Consider the following 20,091-nt stretch of genomic DNA (forward strand, 5'->3'; position numbering starts at 1 on the left):
GAAAAACCCTACATTTCTATGGTTGCCCGATAAAGAATATATCGGTTGTATCACACCATTGATGATTTTGAAGAAGGTATATTTCGGTATATTTTTAATGATCATGCGGTATATTTGATCGAGAATTCCGCGGTCACACTGACTACAAAAAATTCAACAAACAAATAAATTGGAGAATTAATTTTTGAATTAATTAAGCTGAATTAAGCTGAAAGGATGATTTGCCGATTGTGCCTAAACAGCGTCAGCGACACGGACACCATTCAGATATTCGAGAGCATCGGCCTCACCCTGAACGTGGCCACTGTGATGGGCAAATACTTTTGGTTCGAGGTGCGTTTCATTCAGGGACAGAATTTGAATTGAATTAATTGTCAATAATTGCAGCCAAAGAACGATGATCCCATATCGACGGTGATTTGTGTGGGCTGCTGGAACCAAGTGAGCCAATTCCACGAGTTCTTTGTGGCCGTGGAGAAGGCGCACCGACTGCTCACCGAGCGCTTCTCCCTGAATGTGGGTGAAAAGGCCAACAGCGGGCAGACAGAGTGCCAGGAGGAGCCAAACCAGCTTCCTGATGAGCCAGAGGAGCCGCACCAGTTGCCCGATGAGAAGGAAACGCTCAGCCAGCTGCTTGAAGAGCCGGAGAAGCCACATCAGCTGTCTGATGGTGCGGAGGAGCTGCTCTTCCAACAGGAACTGGACGTGGGTCATCAGGACTGCGACAGTGACGCCTCCTTCAGCAATGAGCAGTTCCTTAACCAGGTACTGTGTCCGCAGGACACAACTGATGACCCGCAGGCAACTCTTGCAGAGATGCAGGAGGAGGTGGATCTCAAGATGGTCCCACTGATTGTGTCCCGAGAAGAACGTCGGGAAACACGCTCAACGGCCAGAATAAAATCCCATCTAGCAGCAAAATTGGAGCTCTTAGAAACCGATCCAGAATTCTTGGCAGCCGAATCTCCGAATCCGGAATCTCTAGCAGTCACAGTGAGCGAGCCGAAACCTGTGAGTCCTTCAGCTGGCGTCGCCAAGCGACGAATGCGAAGTCGCAAATCCGAGGAACATTCAATGAAAACCAAGCGTTACGTGGACTACAAGAAGTCCATGCTGGACATCGACCAGAAGATCGCTGGCCACATGCGTCTCACCTGCGACATCTGCCACCAAGGCCACGCGACCTTCCTGCTCCTCTGCAAGCACATGCTGCAGGTGCACCATCGCAAGGGCTATGCCGTCTGCTGCCACAAGAAGTTCTACAAGCGCTCCGCACTCACGGACCACATTGACCGACACTTGGATCCCGAGAAGTTCAAGTGAGTGGTAAAGTGGAGGCCAGCCAATCTGACATTTCTCTCACCCAAAGGAGGATCCGCATTAACATGGAATCTTATTTGCAGGTGCACCGAGTGCGACAAGACTTTTGCGGACAAGCAGTGCCTGCGGAATCACGAGCTGCTGAAGCACCAGCCGGACGATGTGAAGGTCTTCATGTGCGAGCAGTGTCCCAAGCGCTACACGAAGCAGTATTTGCTGGAGCAGCATCGCATCATCCACAAGGAGCGCACCATACCGTGTGGTATCTGTGACAGAAGGTTGGTTGTCAGCGCACTCGGTTGTCCCTGAACTAATTGGTAAATCTTTACAGGTTTCCCAATGACTCTCTGCTCAGTACACACGTGAAAATGGTGCACAGCAACTATGGCATAATGTGCGACATCTGTGCTCAGGTGATACGCGGACGAGCGGCTTTTAAGCGGCATCAGCTGGAGCACTCTGGTGGTGCGTCGGAGCCGAAGGTGCAGTGTGACATCTGTGGATCGTGGCACAAGAACAGGCATAGCCTGAAGAAGCATGTGCGTCGGCACAAGGGCTCCTCGGAGGAGGTGCGAACGTGCAAGGTGTGTGGCAAGGTGTCGCCCAATCGGAGCGCCATGCTGAGCCACCAGCGATATGTGCATTTGGCGGATCGCAAGCACGAGTGCAGTGTGTGCAACAAGGCCTTCAAGAAGGCCATCACCCTCAAGGAGCACATGGCCATGCATACGGGGGAGGTCCTCTACAAGTGTCCCCACTGCCCCAAGACATTCAACTCGAATGCCAACAAGCACACACATCGCAAGAAGGCTCATCCCAAGGAGTTCGAGGAGGCGCGCAAGGCACGCACCGAGAGCCGAATGGCCACCAGCGAAGATGGACCTGGTACTGGGACTGGGCCTGGGACCCACATCATCACAATCTCAGCGGAAGGGGACGAGGGCGAGAGCGAAACGCACAACATTCTGCTGACCGCCACCGAGGAGGATCTCAAGGCCGAGGGCATTGAGTTCACTCTGTGCCTTAGTCCGCAAGCGGCAGAGTGAAAGATCGATCTGATCCGATCTCTTCGTCTGCCTGTTGGAATTCTGTATAGTAGATTTATTTGTAAGATCCTTAGGCTAGCAGCGAGTAACAAAATAGACGGAGATTTGAAATGGAATGTTGTCGATAAACCTGGGGAAACACAACTGGTACTAACCGCGCTCGCAAATGATTTCCACAGCATTTGGCTCCATCAGCACCGATTCCAGGCAGCGTTGAACGGCCGAGCCGAGGAGTTCATCTAGCAAAAAGTTCACCAGGCTGTCAATAGAGAGATAGAGAGTAGATTGATGATCTGTAACTGATGGGGACGATACTCACTTCTCATCGCTGACGAAGCGCCAGAGGTTCATCTGCAGGTAGTGGGCATCCACTTGGATCTGCTGCAGTCCGTACTTGCTGAACGTCCTCAGGCGCACGCACTCCAGCAGCGTCTGCAAGGGATTCATCGATTAAAAGCTGCAAAGCCCGAACGGAAGCACTCACTTTAAGGCCAATCTTGATGATGCCCATCACAATGGAAGCCTTGGTGAACTCCACCGATGTGAAGATGTCCACACGCTCCGAGAACAGGCGATGTATGTTCGACACATAGCTGGACTCCAGCTGCGAGGGCGTGTAGTTAGACCAATTGGAACGATACTGCGGCTTCGAGGCTGTGAAGTTGCTGAAGTAGGTCTTGCGGCTGGAGTCGCTGCTGGCCGTTGTGCGAAAGCCTGTGGGATTCCCCGTTCCCTCGTACAGGCTGGCCACCACCGTCTCGATGCTGCCCAGCTCCTCCACCACACGCTTCATCACAGCCCGCACGGAACGCGGCTCGAGGCAGTTGAGCCAGTCGCGCGTCTCGACGCTCTTGCGCAGCATCTGGGAGATGTTTGCGCCTTGGAGGCGTACATAGGCGTCAAGGAGGGCCTGGGCCGTCTCCCGCATCTCCGCACAGATCTCAGTCTCGTGTGTGAGGGTCGCACTATTCTCCGAGTCGATTTCGTAGAGGTCATCTACCAGAGCAATCTGCAAAGCGGAGAACGGAGTTAGGAATCCAAGGAATAGCTTTTGGGCTGCTTACCAGTATGTGGACACCCTGCTGCTCCAGTTCAAGGCAGGTCTTGGACAGCACTAGCAGCAGATTCGGTGGACTGGAGCTGGAAGCATCGCCGAAGCCGCACATCACCTTGGAGATGTGCCGCAGGAAGCCAATTAGAAGGTTCTCCCGAATGCCCTCCACACACAGGGCGCCCTTGTGCTCGGCCTTGATGTTGAAGGACCAATCGGTGCGCAGGAAGATAAGCAAGTCCTGGAGCACACCCTTGATCTTCTCCACCATGGCCACGTACAGGTTGCTGATGAGATCCGACAGGTTCAGACCGGTGGCCGCATCGCTCTTTGCCGATACCAAAGAGAGGCGCACCGCACTCAGGCTATCGGCGAAGTGGTCCTTCAGGTTTTTGGCGTGGGCGTCGCACAGCTGGTGGGCGGCACCAATTATGATGTCCACCGTGTTGCGCTGCACCTCCAGACCTCGGCAGATGTTGCGCATGGCTTGGAGACGGCGATGCAGTCGGTCCAGGGCCCGCAGCATGACCTGGGTGTCACCATAGCCAATATCCGATTCGACGCGATCCTGAACTAGCGTCAAATACTTGTCAATGTTTTGGTTGAGGAAGATATTCAGCTCGAGCAGAGCGTTTTCCTGGAAGTCGTCGCTGTGGGTGGATCGAACACAAATGATTAAGTTCGGAGCAGTGGAAGTTTAAAGGATCGATTTACCGCTCATTCTCGTAGTGCTTCGCTACGAACATGTCAAAGTAGGAGGTGACCACCAGTGCCAGGTCGTTAAGGAAGCCATCGATGCCCATGTCCACGAACTCCAGCATATCGCGCTCCGTTTGGTCCTGCAGCATGACTATCTGTTCGTGCAGGCGCTTGCCGGCACAGGTGAGCATCTCGCTGGCCAGGTCGGAAGTTTTCTCGTCCAGCTGCAGGAGCAGTTCCCCGATCTCCGTCAGGGACTGGGCCGTGTTGCCGGCACGCTGAAAGTCCTGGCGCAACGTCTCCTTCAGATCCGCCATAATGGCATCGCAGTCCTTTTGGATGCCATCGAAGGAGGGCTGTCTGCCGTACTGGGCAAACACCTTCTGTGCGTGCAGATAGTCCTGCACCGCCTGGGCGTAGTTCTGCTCCTCGATCAGGCCCTTCAGCTTGGCTGGCAGTGTGGAGAGGAACTGGAGACGCTTCAGCAGCGAGTGCTTCTCGGACAGCCGGCACAGCTGGGAGCGAGTGCCCTGCAGCGTGCCCGTGATCTGCTCGCTGAACGTGGTGATTGACTGCATCTTTGTCATCAGAAGGTTCACGTCCGACTCCATCTGCTTGAAGTCATCCTTCATTTTACGTATCGTGTCCGTGGCAGAGATGAACTTGTTGTAGTTCTCATACACCAGCGTCTGCATGTCCGAGTGCAGTGTCTGGGTGTCCTTCACCACAGCCGCCTCCGTGTCCATGATTTGTCTCAGTGAACAGTCCTAAAAGATAAAAGATAAAGTTATTGTAGTGGTTCAACCTGTTCGCCCACCAGATTGCTCACCTTCAGGAGCCTCTCCAGATACTTTTCCGCATCGAAACTGGAACTGTCCATGTCAAATGGACTGGCGTTGCTCTCACCCATTGTGCCACTGCACAAATTTAGATTCCTTTCTCTTATTTTATTGTTTTTATTAATATTATTTATTTAAGTGTGCAGTGTGACCGCGGAATTATCGATCAAATATACCAACAGACCCTCGGAAATATACCGAAATATATTCTTGCATTTTTTAATTATACTGTAAGTATATCGCAAATCTGAAATCATTTTCATCGATTTTGATGTTCTTTTTGATATTACTAGCTAGTTAGGAGTCTTCAAGTTAAAACCATAATTTTACCCGATTTATGAAACAATTCTCCACACGATTGGCTAGTTTTCGCAACTTCTAATGCTATGCTAATGCTAATGTTATCTATGTATATACATACATACTTATATATCGATCTAGATACATTCTCGATATCCATAATCTGCACAATTTCTTTGAGGAAAATTACGAGGAAAATTCCCATGTTGCGAGAGGGGAATATCCTTTCAAAAGAGAGAGAAAATTCCCCACCGAAAAGAGAGAAAATCCTCGAGGGACATTAGAAAAAGTGTTGACTAGCACTGCATGCTGTCGGCGCGAGAATTAAATTTAAAATTCACAACAAATAAAGTCACTTGGGAGATCTAGAGTAGCAGCTATTTAAATATTACATACTCTGTATGTACGTTGCGCTCGATTCTCAGTTCGATTCCAATCTCTCTGCTAAGTCGAGCGTTCAGTTCGAGCTTTCAGTTTAATTTTTCTGAGGCAACTGGAAATATTTTGATTATTCTACTGATAAGAACAGATCACTTGTTGTGGAATCTCAACGACGAAGCAAAAATAATTCACAGCTTGCACAACATGGACATTTCTCTACTGTCTGCTCTGACACTGATGCTGGCTGTCTGGGCCGTGGCTGTGGCTGGGGGTGGGTAATCCATGTCTACGTCGGATAATAATTATAATTAATGAACAAACTTGCAGATTGTGTGACAGATCCCGTGACAATGCTGTGCATTTTGGATCCCAATCAGGGCTAATCACCATATGCGGATTCGAATATGTGTCTCCAACCAGAGTGGATTCTCCCTTGAATAAAGTGAAAACGTGGAACTAAACTTTTTGACACAGATTTTCGCTTTTTGTTTAACATATTTAACATCAATCGAAGATATCCCCCGAAGAGAATTTTGTTCTTGAAGCTGAAAGTTGAAACATGGAACCTTCATGAAGTTTTCGTTTGGTGTTTAGGGAGGGCCAAAAGCTTCTCCCTCTTAGAAGAAAAAAACAAGCGAACCTGTGCCGTGGCGGCTGCTAGTCTGATGTACATACATGCATAAGTATGTAAGCGTGTGGCAAATCACATTAGACATTCCGTGCCCCTGGCTAGGCGTTGGGCATCGCAACTGCGTCCTTCGGCCACTTGTAAGAGGCTCCGCAGACACTTGCAGACAGATTGGCATACCCATACCCTATGTAAGGGTACTTGAAGCTTTTGGGATACAGCTTACATACACAAGTCGATGGAGAACTTTAGTTATGGCAGCCACGGGCTAAGAATTTGATTGTTATTACATTTTTATGGTAGCTGCCCAGGAATCAATCCAACTGCAAGGGTATCCAAGGCTTTGCTTTCCAAAGGTAGCCAAGCCTTACTTTCTTTCATTGACTTTCTCTTTTTTACATGCTTCGGGTGGAGGAAGAAGGTCTGCCCGCTGGCGGCCGTGTCAAGTTGAATGAACATGGACAAGTTTTGCCACTTCCATTCCTGGCTGGCGGGCAGACAGGCGGTGCGGAGAAAGTTTCTGTGCTGTATCTCTCGCATCAGAGTTTCCGAGACTTTCCTACCGGAGACCAGACCCTCCCTCAGCACCACCTCCTACACCTTTTGCGGCTGCTTTTGGCTCATTTCAAATACATTAACATTTTGACCTTTCGGAAAAAAAGTTGGAGCACAGGCTCTCTCGGTCCCATCTCGTCCGGAATTTAATTTCAAGTTGTGTGCAGATTGTGCAAATCACACGCTGCTGCCCTCCTCCATTCGAAGAACGTCACTGCATACCTGCAGGCCCAAGGATACCCTAATCCAAACACACGTGTAGCCGCAACTTTGCTTTCATCAAACTGAAAATTGAATTTACGTAAGGCCCGGAGAAAGTCACAGAAAAAATGAGAATATGTAAAACACAGAGGCCACGGAGATGGACAGACGTACAGGCGTGAAACGTCGAACGTGTCAAGGTCAAGTTAGCATTGTCCTCGTCGTCCATCTGCCTTTCCCCCTCCCGTGCACTGCGCGCGCAACAGGAACAGCGGGCCCCTCCTCCAGCACCCTCTTCGCTCCTTGTGTTTGTGCAGTTTTGAAGTGCGCCAAGTCGTTAAATTAATTTCAGTGCACTCGGAAGACAGGAGCACCGTAAACTAGAGCACAGCCAGGCCAGCTCTCATTTTAAACGGATTATGTGCACGGCATTGGATGGCCAAGAGGCTGCCGGCATGGAGCGTTGGAGTGGAGTTGCTTTTGGCTGTCAGCGATTACTGCCAAGTGGCCGTCAAGTGAGGCTGCGTGAGTGGACGGCAAATGAAAGGCAAACAAGTGGAGAGCCCATAACACACATAACTGTAAGCCAAGTTGGGTCAAAGCGGGCGGCAGGACTCTCAAAAGGAGAACAGCAACCAAAGTGGCATATGCACGATTTGACTCGCTGCTTGAATGCCACTAGAAACAAAGTTTTCCTTTTTACAAAATTGGGATAAGCAGCGGCCATTACAAATAGTCTAAAGATTACTGAGAATACGCGCTACCTTATCGGATCCCAAACCCTTATATAAGTGCACACATACACTGATATTGTGGAACTTTAAAGTTGCTAATAGAAACAACAAATGTGCATAGCAACCAAATAAACAGTTTTATATACAACCCACATCTTCCATCTCTCTTTAAGTAACCGAGCATTCAGGGCATAAGTTCTATTATGTTTAAATTAAATTATTTAAACTTAATTCAAAACTATGTTTAAACTAAATCTGGCTGTCGTAGTTGCTGGAATTTAATAACTATTTATTCACTGTAATTGTGCGTCTGTCCCAGATCCAACTCACCATTAAAACTGTCAATTAGATAGCTTTTTCTTTAAAATTGTTTTGCATATAGATTAATTCTGTTCAATCAGATGAGAAATTTTTACTGCAGAGTTTTCACGAACAATAATTTACCCCTAACTCGCTTGTTAAGCGGATTAAAAACTGATTCACGCTTTTTTGGAGTACTTTAAATTCGGTGATAATATTGTCAAATGCCGACAGTTTTATCACATGCCAAAGCAAAATGCAATTTAAGTGCATTTGCAAATATAAAAACCATGCAGAAAATAAAGCGAAGAGTACTCTCGGATATGCATGTCTGTATATGGCATAGCTCTTTATGTACTCGTCGTATTCCCCGCTGAACATTGGTTTGAGGCATGCCATAAATCTGCACGCAAAAAGCTTCCGGCCTTTCAGCCCAAATTCCTGACGCTTTCCTCCTACTGCTTCTGCTGCCGCCCCCTCTCCCCACCCCCCTGTCATTCCACGAGCCGAGCTGCCTGTGTGTGTTGTGGCTTCCAGCCGCCAGGGGGTGCTTTAATGACGCCAAAGTGCTGGCCGCAGGTGTTTTTACGGAGCGGAGTGGAGCGGAGCTGAGGAGAGCGTGCGGATTGGCGGGTAACGATGCAAATGCAGCTCAAAGATGCCAGTGGCAGTGCACTTGGTGTATGCCACATCCTTTGGTGCCGTGTCAACTGATGGACAGCTACAACTCAGAGTGGCTTTTACAGCCCCAGCCCCACCCTCGTGCATCTCTTCTTTAAAATGTAAAATGAGGCTGCCATACCCCATTCCCATCCACCAAGCTCCATCCATTTCTTTGCTGTCTGTTGGCGTTGGCGTTGTCAATTTTTTATTGCCCTTTGGCTGCTGTATCTTTGGGCTGCTGCTCCTTTGAGGTTACCGGGTCACGTGCCACTCTCGACCTGCCCCGACCGACACTTCCAACGACAAAATCAGCGCTCCGCTCTGCTCTGCTCTGCTCTGCTCTGCCATTTTGGCCAGCAATTGAATTCAAATGAAGCCAGACCAAGAGCGGATCTCTCAAGAACAAATGCGTTGCCGTAAATCAAGCATAAAAATTGACATTAATTTCGTCCCGAGAGAAAGCACGAAGTGAAATGTGAGTGGATGGTTCCCCCATTCATGGAGGCAGAGCTAAAAGTATCCCGATTACGTGCTGTGCGCTTTGAGTATTCTTTGGAGAAATTCGGGTACAATTTTTGAATATTTTGGTTAGATTTGGTGGAATGCCAGCTATTTGCGAGAGCTATGTATAATAGTTAGCTGTGATCCCATAATTTCGATAATATTCTCTCAAATTGGGGTATTTTTCACGTGCCAAAAATATTGTTCGCGTTTCTAGCCATAAATCCGATTATTTCTGCCAATTTCGATTGTATTCGACCTCACTTTGGGGTTTAGGTCGCAGATTAGTAAATAATCAGATAATAAATTTGCAATCGCATATTGCAATTAGAGTTACCCCTCCCCAAAATGTACTTAAATGAGTTTATTATGTACAATCTGCGGTTTGGCCATCAATCGAAACCGCAGACAAATAACAACTGACAAACGAAAATCGCAGCTGGAAATGAAAATGGAAGAGCTTATGGTCCAATAATCAGCATATTTGTGGCTAAATTTAGAACAGCCATTGGTGATTAAGCTTTTTTTTCGGTTCGATGCGAGTATGGGAATCTGTCAGCCAGCCAGTCCTGTATTGTTGGCAGAAATAATCTAAACAGGCAACTGAAATTGATGGCTTAAAGTGCGTCACATGTACATACATACATGCATATGCATAGTATATTTTCTCCCTTTTGCACATGACAGGTCCTACGTATCTTTCTTTGGGTGGCACTCTCTTTTTAACACATTTTTTGCTTATTCAGTGTTGCAGTTTATGGCCATCTGGCGACTCGACCTGATTTACAATTTTAATCCTCTTACGCTGCCATAGAAATTGAACTTTCTTTGACATTGCTGCAAAAAGTTACTCTCTCTCGTTTTGTGTGTAAGTGGATTGAGCTTCTGTGGTGTCCAGCTTCAAAGTGCAATGCAGATGCATCCATAGTCTGCCGCTTATGCACACATTTGCATACCTAAACAGCTACCAGATGTGTCTGGCATGGACACTTTGGACAGCAGAAACCAGAAGAGCTGCGTGCACATCCACGACACACGATATCAACAGCTTACCTGCGCGGTGCTGCTTGTCCCTGGGCTTGGGGTTCAGTCTGGCTAAATGAAAATCCCCACCGAAACTGACAACAAACACAGCTGATGATGATAGTGGGGTAGGTGGATAGTGCTTTTGGGAATGGACAGGAGGAGTGGGCTGGATCACAGACAGCAGAGCATGCACGGGGGCAATTACTCATGGAAATGCTCCTAGTTTTGGTCTACTGTCAGAGGAGACATTGGGGCATTGAGAATTACCGTTTCTGTATTTCTGTGTTTCCCCCACACATCTTGTTGACTCTGCATTCCGTTTGTGCAAAATCAAAATTGCTATTGTTGTTGCTGCTGTGTCTGCTGTTGATTTTGACCAGGCCAAAAGGGAACTGTTAAAGGGAGCGACCAGAACGGAACGGTACGGAGCACAGAGAAATGCTGAATATCAATGGCCATGCAGTCGGACATCATTTGCATCGCTTCCGCTGGCCGTTCTTCTCATTTTTGGACATGCCAGCAATACGAAACTAAGCAACAAATATGCACGAAATCGAACATGATGGCTGCAGCCATGCTTATGGCATTCTCGAGGCCATACGACAATCAGCATGCATGATTTAACAGTTACCAAACAAACATGCAAAAACCCATAACCAACACAAATTTGAAATTTCAGCTGTTCCATCGTCCCGATTCACTTCAGTGTGTGCTGTTTGCTGAGGGGAAAGTTTGATCTGCCGTTTGGTGAGTCGTTTCAGTAAGGAATGCTGACAAAAGTGGAAGCCGGAATGCGCTTGGTTTGCTCCGCTAGCATATGTATGGTATGAAGGTTCTCTGTGAATTTGAATGCAGCATAAAAGGCACCGCAGCACACTATAACCGACTGGGGACTTGAACTGGGTTTTGGGGCATATTTTGCGCCAATTTCCATACAAATCTCTCTCTGACACACAAGCACACAACCAAACACACGCATTTATACATATGAATGTGGATGCTAGCCCAGAAGCACACATACTGCAATCCCAGTGTCGATCGCAAAAGGGAAGTAGTTTGCATAGTTTGCCCCCACCACTAACCCCGCAGCAGCATGGTATGAATGAAACAAAACAAAACAGTCGAAGAAACCGAAAAGGAAAACAAAAGCCCACATGCGATAAAGAACAACAAAGGGCATAACGGGGGAGGCGAAGAGCAGCAGCAGCAGCAGCAGCAGCAACAGCAGCAGCGACGGCAGCAGAGACTGAGAACTAGAAGAAAATTAAAAAGTAAACACAAAAATTCACGTGCTTCGAATGCAAGAGTAGCCAGCCACGACAGCGGAGAGGAAAGGTAAGAGCAATCAGCGAAGCTGCGCAGTAACCAAAGAGAGAGTGCGTGAGGGAGATAGAGAGAGAGAGAGTGCCAATGAAACACTGCGCATGTTCCAGCAGCAACAACAACGCGCCAAAGCTCCATGGACTCTATGGGAATTTCTCACATGCAAGTTTTGTTTACCGTTATGATGACGTATGCTTGTGCAGGAGATGCAGGGCATATCCGACTGAAAGTAACAGAATTAGAGAAAGATTACAAGTTTAATTTAATTAAAATAAATTTTATTTAATAAATAATATTTACCAACTCTGTCGGTTTTCTTACTCTACTCTACTTATCAATCAACAATGACTTCAAGACTTTACGCAAGGTACTTTCCATGGTCGTTGTGGACCATCATTTGTCTGGTGTCTCTTTCACCCAACACCTACCTGCTGAAGTTTACTTTGCATTGAGATGAGAGTTTCAGTTCCTCCTCCCTGCCACCACTCTTCTTTGGCCCTTAGCTTTAGCGTGCGTATTATTTATGCGTAGACATTCTGGCGCCGCTTGTTGTTTGAAAAACGAGAGGAGAGTAAGGAATTGCGAGAGCAGTGAGCACACAGTTTGTGCTTGCATCAGAGAGCGGCGCTCGAGAGTTACTACCGAAAATAACCGTGTGGCAGCTCTTTGCTGCCTTCAGAATTGTGTGAAGTTTCGTGGCGAGCGGACGTACGTTGCGCCTGCCGGAGATTCTTCGCTGCCGAGCTGTTCTCTTATATATTACATTGCTACAGAAACACACAAACAAACATATACGCGCACATACACACCTGTACACAAATCGAGCGGGCAAAAATGTTGGAGCACGCGCGCGCAAAACTCGAACCAAAGCAAAACGAATCGAAAAGTGCTTCAAAATCCACGTGAATCGGTGCATAGGCAATCGGGCGAAAGTAAAACGAATATAAAAATCAAATCGAATCAAATTTGAGGCGAAATTAAAGTGGAGTTTTCTTTAGAGGAAAAATCAATGCCGCTAAACGTAAACTGACGACGACGCACAGATACACACGCACACCAAACGCACACGTGTGTCTCCAATACAAACACAACCACACACCGACGCACACGGACAAACGGCAAAAGCCTAACAAAGTGAAAGTAACGGAATTGGCAAGCCAAAAGAGAAGGAGCGAAGGAGCAACAGAAATCCTCGTAAATTTTGCATTGCCTACTTTCCAGCGGAGAGAACTAAATTCTTTGAGTGAATTCCACTGCTGCTGCTGATGCCTGATGGCCTGGTCACTGTGCCAAGTCCTCTGTGCGAGCGAGTGAGTAAGTGAGACTGTGTGTGCGTGCTTCTTTGGCTGTTTCCAAAAGTCGGTCATACTAAAAACACAAACAACAACAGCGCCAGGCAGAGCAAGGAAAGGCGGCAACTGCAGCCGCCAACGATACAGCGCCAGCATCAGCAGCAGGAGCAGCAACGGCCACCTGAGCAAAGATAAACACGCAAAACAAAGCAAAGTGGGTCAGTGTGCGAGGCAGCGGTAGCCCATTCAAGGGGTTTTCAGGTGGTGGTGGAGGAGGAGGAGGTGCAACACCAGCTGCATCTTGAGGAGGCAACGACATGTGCTGATGGACATGTGTGCAACGGCAGTAGGCGGCACACTCAAAGGCTCAACGGCAGACAGAACAAAGGGTAAGTGTACCGGAAATCCTTGCAAAGGCAATGGCGAAAAATCTGATACGCATATTTAACCTTGAAAACGGTTTTTTTGTTCGACATGAAAGGGTTCGTGAGCTGTAGATAGTGTGGGGAGAGTGGGTGGAAAGTGCAGCGAAATAGTTCGTGAACAACCGAAGAGGAGGTGGAATCAACCTGCTCAAGGATACGCGTTGCGAGTCGAAAAGTAAATATCGAAATGCCGAAAGGAGCAGTAACAAAAGGACAGCAGAGCAGAAGGGGAGAGAGAGAGCTGAGGGGAGAGCGAGGATTGCCAAATGGAATAGCAGTAAAATAAAATATCCCTGTGAATGTTGCGCTTGCAGGCGGCCCCCCCCTAGACACCCCACCAACCCTTGGCCATGCCCCTGGGCTCCCTAATGCTCATCCACACAGAGGTCTCCGTCTTCACCCTCTTCCCTTCTCTCTGTTTGTGTGTGTGTGAGCCGCCTGATGTGGGTCATAAATGTTACTCCATTTTTATGGCCAACTTGCACACGATGACGATGTCGAAGAAGGCGGAGATGGAGACGCAGGCGATGGCGATGGCAGAGAAAAGAGCAAAATGAAAGAGCTGCCAGCATAACCAAATGGCAAGGATATGCCAGGAATAAGCCAGAATGGAGAGCTAGCCAACAGAGTGGGATGAGAGCAGGAGTCAGCGGAAGGGACATTAAATGGCCAGCGCCAGCGCCAGTTGCACGTTTTCACGTCTAGCGAGGGCTGCCACAGCCCTAGCCGGAGCTCAAAGCCATTGCGAAAGCAAATAAATAAATATAAATATTCATTAGGGTCTCTCATTCAGATTTCCCCAACTTCCAAATCATGGAAAATGGGAATTAATGATATTAGCAGCTATTACCAGATTTCCCACGAATCCCGCTAGCCCGTCCAACGCTAAGAGCGACCCTCTAGCCGCCTGCCGCCTGCCGCTGACCGTTTTCGACTCGATTTCAACTCGAATTTCGTTGTTCGCGTTTCATTTTCCTTTTGTTTCCTCTCTCTCTCTCTCTTTTTCTCTCTCTCATTTTCTCTATATTACATTGTTTGCATGTTGCATGAAGAGGACCCAACTTTCGATGAGATTTTCTGTCCACTAATGCAATTGTGGTACATAGCTTTGGAGCAGTGGCTCTCTCACAGTTGCTGCAGCTCAAGTGGCAATTAGAAGGATCTGGGATGACATTTGCCACGAGAGGAGCTTTACGTAATGGCTGTGCGGGAGAGACAACCTCGCCACTGTCGTCCCCTTTTGTGGGGACGTAGGCATCGCGTGACCTTGAGCGCCGTTTGGGAGCGAGCAAGCGAGCGAGGGAGTGAGCGAGTTCCACCACGATGGTCGGGGTGGGTGTGTGGGTGGCATGCAAATCCATTGAAAGCGCACGGCTGCAGTTCAAGGCTATTTTTACGTTACGCAAGCAACTGCATACGTGTGCAGATACACACGCACACGGGTGTGTGAGAGTTGTGTGTGTCTACTGGATGCATGTTTGCATATCCTTGAGCGTCAGTTTGGTGCCGGGCATGTTGAATGCGTCGCGTTGACATTCTCAACAGTGACAGAAAAAACATCTGTCAGCAGCCGAAACTCCATTTCCTCATATATATTTGCAGCTCAGCCAGGCTTATGCAATCTTTTAACCTGCCTTGCTTCAGTCTCTAGCGCCTAATTAAGTAGTCGTACTGCTCCATTGAGGCGGCAAGGTTGTGCAACTAGATGCATCAGCAGTTCGAAGCTATCTTGTCCTGACTGTACCTTCAATGGCACGAATCATTCATCAATCGATTGATTTGAACAGAATGCCATTGAGGGCAGCACATACATACATATTTATTTATACTTTTCTTCAAGCCAGCTCTCGCTATCTGGATGTACTTTTAAAGGTTCTGCCGCATTAATCTGTAGAATTGTAAATCTGTTTTATGGTGACTGTACTTGTCTGTGCTCCTGACATTGCTTTGGTTTTGCCTTGAGCCTGAATGCAATCGGGGAGTGGTATATCCCACTGGCTAATATCCTTTCAGAGAGTCACGCTTTGTGTGCTGCACAAGGGATAACGAATGTCCTGCTGACTGCAATAATTCATTGTGTATGCAGTACCCCGCTTCCTGACAGCTCCCCCCCTAAGCCAAACACACCAGCAGCAGCAACCTTTCTCTTGCCTTTGCCCCAATGTCATTGCATATTTGAGGAGGTTTGTTTAATCGAAACGCGGCCAAACTCGATTCATGTGTGGCGCCTTCGGGAGTGGCGTGGCATGTGTGCGTATGCGTGTGCGTGTTAGCCTGGCCGTGGCTGGTGGCTTGGCCTTGGAGCAAACATAACATGACATAAATGCAGAGCCGTTACGCATTATTAACGTTATCCAGAGTTGATCGCCGTTAGGGCCACGCCCAGATACTAATGGGCTGGTGGTGGCTCTACCAGAACTGCCAAATCGGAAGAGTTCTATTCCCCGTCCCACTTGTACGCGGCACTGTGCTCATTAGAAGCGTCTCAGTGCTAAATGTATATGTCTGCGGTCTGGAGTTGAAGTTGAAGTTGCACTCTACACTTCCCCTGCCCCGCGGGGACATTAATTTCATTAAAAAGTTGTGCATCGGAAAACTTGTTAATTAACGCCTTTGGCTGGAAAAGAGCGCAAACCAAAAATAGAACCAAAAACGAAGGAATGCCGGAAAAATGCATTAACGCGGGTCGAAAAACCAAACTAAATTGGTAACAAAGTTTGCTCTCTTTTGCTCTGGCTAATGTTACCCCCCTTGATGGATGAACCCTCCTGCGTAGTGAATATTTGGTAGCCATTCATATTGCATTAAGTTACCGAAATGACACAACAAATAGAAAGGCATTCGTCAATAATTAATGCGGTCCAGTGGTCCCGCCCGCACGCAATTCCCATTTTGCTGCGGACTTATTTGTCAATGCTTGTGTACATTTGAGTTAAGGTCAGGCCTGGGGGGAGCGGAGTACAGTATGGAGTGGATACTGGAAGTTGGAGTTTGGGTAAATCTAATTTGGGACTTGACCCGTGATTACCGCAGCTATAAATGCAAATCAACGGAGTCGCGGAAACTGCACAAATGCCGCAATATAAACTTGGCCACAAAACAAATCACAAAACGGAAAGGAAAGGAAACAAAACGAAACGAAACGAAAGCCAACGAAAGGAGCAGAGCAGAATGGAGGACCCACAAGGCGGAGGCAACTAAAAACAATTTGCCGTAATCAAAACGAAATCAGCAAAGCGCAAGCCGCAGCGTCGCAATGTCGGAAAGTGGAGCACTACACACTGGCCGGAAATCCAACGGGGAAGCCGAAGATCAGATGCTCTGTGCCAGAAATTTATGAGAAGAAGTTACACATAAAGAATCACTAGAAATCTAGCTATAAAGTTGAGCTCAACAGAGACAATGAAAGCTTCCAGAATTTTGATTTGGTTCCCTAACTTTCCATCCTATATTAGATCTTATTAGCGATAAGGCCCGGTTGCCAGTTAGAGTATCCCGACTGCAGCAGTCGTAGAATCTTAACCAGGAAGCGATGGGGCTGCGGTGGCAATGTGTCCGCTGCTAAAGTCAACAAAGAGCCACAGTTTCAGGCACCATCATCCATTCAGGAGCTCCGTCATTATATATTTGTTGTCACTTGAAAAATATTTGTGCTTTGCGCTTGATTTATGCTCCGGCAACAATTGAGCGAAGACAAGGTGGGAGGAAGGGCACGGTTGGAGATAGTCTGCTGAATCGAGCAGCGGAAGGTAAACAATGCGGATTGTTGGAGTTAAAACTGTTGCCGGACTCGGATGTGGAGTGCGCACGGGAACGGGAGCGGGAGCGGGAGCGGGAGCTGGACTTTGGCCGTGCGGAATATGCAAATATCGGGAGAACAAAAAGATAATGGCATTGACTGCCACAACCAAACAGGACAGGCACTTTAGCCAACATCTAGTGCAGGTGTATGGTGTATCTCTCATCGACAATGGACTATACTGGAGGGGGAAAGGGGAAACGGTAGGCTGTGGGGATGGTGGATGCTTCCTGCGGCATTGTCACAGGCAGTCGAATGTTTGCATAACGCAACAAAGGCAACAAAAAACAAAAGCTGCCACAAAAAGGGTTTAACATAAATATATATTTTTACCCCCTTGAACAGAGAGGGTTGGGCCCCGCCCCTCAACGGAAATCGCATTGATGGGAATCAAAGAAAGGGAAACACAGAGATAGACAGAAGGGCGGCAGAGACACACACACACAGAGTGAATCGAATAAAGGGACACAGAGAGAGAAAGAGAGAGTGGGAGGGCGGTAAAGGCGAAAAGGGAAAAGGTTTTTGTACCGAATTAACAATTCAATTTAAACCAACCGACTAAAGAGGGGTCTACGGGTTGCGACTGACTGTAGGGAAAACTGCTTGACATCTATTTTCAACAGGGTTGGGGACTAGGAAGTGGGGTTTCTTCGACACAGAAATAGTAGGCCCTGGGACGGGTTCAAAGGTTGACGCACACACTTGACAATGACAATCGTTTGTTTTGCTGTCAATTCTGGTTGCCTGTCACTTCTGTCTCTGCCTCTGGCTCTGCCATTCTTTCTGCCGCCTGTTTCTGTTTTTGTGTCTGTTTCCGCCATTGTTGTTGCCTCTGTTGACGCTGTTGACTTTGGACACACAATTTAATAAAGGCTTAAAGTTGTTGCAAGGACAAAACAAAATAACAGAAGGGCGAGCCAGAGATTGGTCGGTCGGACGGGGGGGCAACGCTGGGGAAAAGTTTTGCCATTTGCCAGGCCAGAACTTTTTCCCGAACAACTGTTGTTGTTGCTGCTGTCGCAGGTGGCCGGTGGCCACGCCCCCGTTGCGTGCACCAAACTCTTTGACATTGTCATAGTGTGTCTTTGTCTTTTGCTTTTCCTTTTTTTATTTCGTTGTTGCTGCGGTGGGTGTGTGGCAGACAGTGGGCGGCAGAGACTCGGCTGGCCCATTTCGTCTCTGCCCATGGTGCACGGGGGAGCAGCATTTATTAAATTTTCGCTAGCTTATAATTCAAACTGTAAGCACACAAATAAAAAGGGAAATACGAGGCGTGGCTCGGGATTAGAGAAAGCAGAAAGGAGGCAAGGATGTTGTCTGGGGTCTCGTGAATACCTTTACGCTGGCTAATACTTATTTTCTTGGTGTCTTTGCTAGATGCACGGCGAGAAATGCTTGGCTTTGCTTTGGCTAAAAGGGGATAAAAGTCGTATCCAACTAATTTTAATTTCAAATAATTTATCCACGTTTTTTCCTCCTTATTCCCAGCAATTAGTTAGCATTTCCCCCACACATGTTTGCATATTTTTCATTGTATTTTCTCGCAGTGTAGTTGTGCTTTCTTTTTGGCTGCCGTTACACCGTGGCCAACCCGTGGCGCAGACGTCACCATCATTTTGTTTGCGTATTTAGATTTTAATTTGCGATAGAAAACTTCTTAATAGGATTCCACTGTCTCGCCACAGTCTCTCCCTGTCTCTTGCTCTCTCTCTCTCTCTCTCTCTTTCACTCCTTGTGGCACGCACATATACTGTATGTATGTGCGCGTATCCGTGTAGCCCGGATCCAACACATTAGCAGACATGGAAAATATTGTTTCGACATTCGCATTATGTTGTCAGCTGGATAGCAGGCTCCTCTGCTATCTTCCTTCCGTGCGAGCTCCTCTGCACACCCACACACATTTCCTTCTTCTAATGAAACCTGAATTTCGGGGCAACAGACACATTTTTGTGCCCAGAATTGAGAGAGAGTGGGAAGAGGTCTATGGACTGGACCCAGCCTGGCAGTGGCTGGGAGCGGCCAGTGGCTAAGGCTGGGGGTGCGGGACAGGACTGTTAAGGCTTTTAGTCCATCGACGGGCTCTTCTTAATTGTTTGACTTGACTTTCCTTTATGATGGGAGCTCTCCCCTGCCTTCCCCCTCTCTCTCTCCTTAACCACACCACCTTTGCCTTCTCCACGTGGTTTTGCTGCCAAGCTATCGCTCTCCCCGTCCCTCGTTACACGTCTTTCCTGCTCTGCCCTTCTGTCTCTCTCTTGCTACCTTTTCCATTTTTTGTATATTTCTCTCATCTGTTGGATGCGTGGGCAGCTGCTTTGCCTCATAGATGGGTACATGGATGCCCCGCTGGTTCTGCCGCCGCCGCTGCTGCTGCTGAATTATGTAATAAGCGTAATTGGCTTTGCCTGACAGGAGGGGATGGGTGGAGGAGTGGGTGGAGGTGCGGGTAGAGGCAGAAGGGAAAGAGCAGGGCAGTGGTGGGTGGAAAGATCATTTCAGTTTTAATTTATTGTGACTTTGATAAGCGGCAAATGCTCGTAAATGACATAAATTACCCAAGACAATGCCTCAAGATGAATCAGTAATTTAGCACCCACCTCTCCGCCTTTCCACAACAATCCCGATATAAATAAGTAAATTTATGCTGTCTAGACTGCGCTGGGGCTTCTGTAGATGTTGTAGGAGAAGGCTAGTCAATCGATTCATTAGGTAATTGCCGCTGCCATCCCCACAAGTAACCCAAAAAACAATCCACTTCAATGAGTTGTTGAGGGGATATCAATCGAGGGCACACAATTCGGGGCCTAATGTGGAGCAACGATCCATTATGATATGGCTACGTATTAGTTCTATCTCGGCCTGAACACAATTAAATTTCAGTCAAGTGACAACGCACAGGCAGGGGGCATGGGAAAGTGCACCAGTTGCGGCAGCATTACGGCGCATTAAGTATACGTCAGCCCCTCGCAGGAGCAGGGAAAAAGTGAGTGTACAAGGGATGAACG

General features: G+C 47.8%; 3 protein-coding genes and 1 long non-coding RNA gene across 5 annotated transcripts in view; 3 read left to right on the top strand and 1 right to left on the bottom strand.

Annotated features, from left to right (window-relative positions):
• The first annotated feature begins 142 nt into the window (after positions 1-142).
• LOC117892465 (transcription factor grauzone) lies at positions 143-2,482 on the top strand. 2 transcript variants are annotated; one of them, XM_034798717.1, is made up of 5 exons: positions 143-333; positions 388-940; positions 971-1,319; positions 1,404-1,598; positions 1,652-2,482. In XM_034798717.1, the coding sequence occupies exons 1-5, from the start codon at positions 217-219 to the stop codon at positions 2,364-2,366; spliced, it is 1,929 nt and encodes a 642-aa protein (XP_034654608.1). In that variant the 5' UTR covers positions 143-216; the 3' UTR covers positions 2,367-2,482. The 2 variants fall into 2 exon arrangements, with proteins under 2 accessions (XP_034654608.1, XP_034654607.1); XM_034798716.1 differs by having other exon boundaries at positions 388-1,319.
• LOC117892464 (vacuolar protein sorting-associated protein 51 homolog) lies at positions 2,398-19,959 on the bottom strand. The gene is made up of 8 exons (XM_034798714.1): positions 19,952-19,959; positions 8,452-8,457; positions 4,946-5,042; positions 4,132-4,883; positions 3,431-4,067; positions 2,851-3,375; positions 2,686-2,798; positions 2,398-2,625 (listed from the first exon to the last, which is right to left on the bottom strand). The coding sequence occupies exons 3-8, from the start codon at positions 5,024-5,026 to the stop codon at positions 2,517-2,519; spliced, it is 2,217 nt and encodes a 738-aa protein (XP_034654605.1). The 5' UTR covers positions 5,027-5,042; positions 8,452-8,457; positions 19,952-19,959; the 3' UTR covers positions 2,398-2,516.
• Positions 5,809-6,111, top strand: LOC117892472. Its single transcript, XR_004648725.1, has 2 exons — positions 5,809-5,907; positions 5,964-6,111. It is a non-coding gene; the product is annotated as an uncharacterized LOC117892472 (long non-coding RNA).
• The window catches only part of LOC117892466, a 36,500-nt gene continuing 28,674 nt past the window's right edge, over positions 12,266-20,091 (top strand). The window contains exon 1 of the mRNA XM_034798718.1: positions 12,266-13,248. The gene's annotated coding sequence lies outside the window, so the exon portion shown is untranslated. The remainder of the gene's footprint in view (positions 13,249-20,091) is intronic.

This window comes from Drosophila subobscura, chromosome E, assembly GCF_008121235.1.
Source record: "Drosophila subobscura isolate 14011-0131.10 chromosome E, UCBerk_Dsub_1.0, whole genome shotgun sequence".
Lineage (NCBI taxonomy): Eukaryota > Metazoa > Arthropoda > Insecta > Diptera > Drosophilidae > Drosophila > Drosophila subobscura.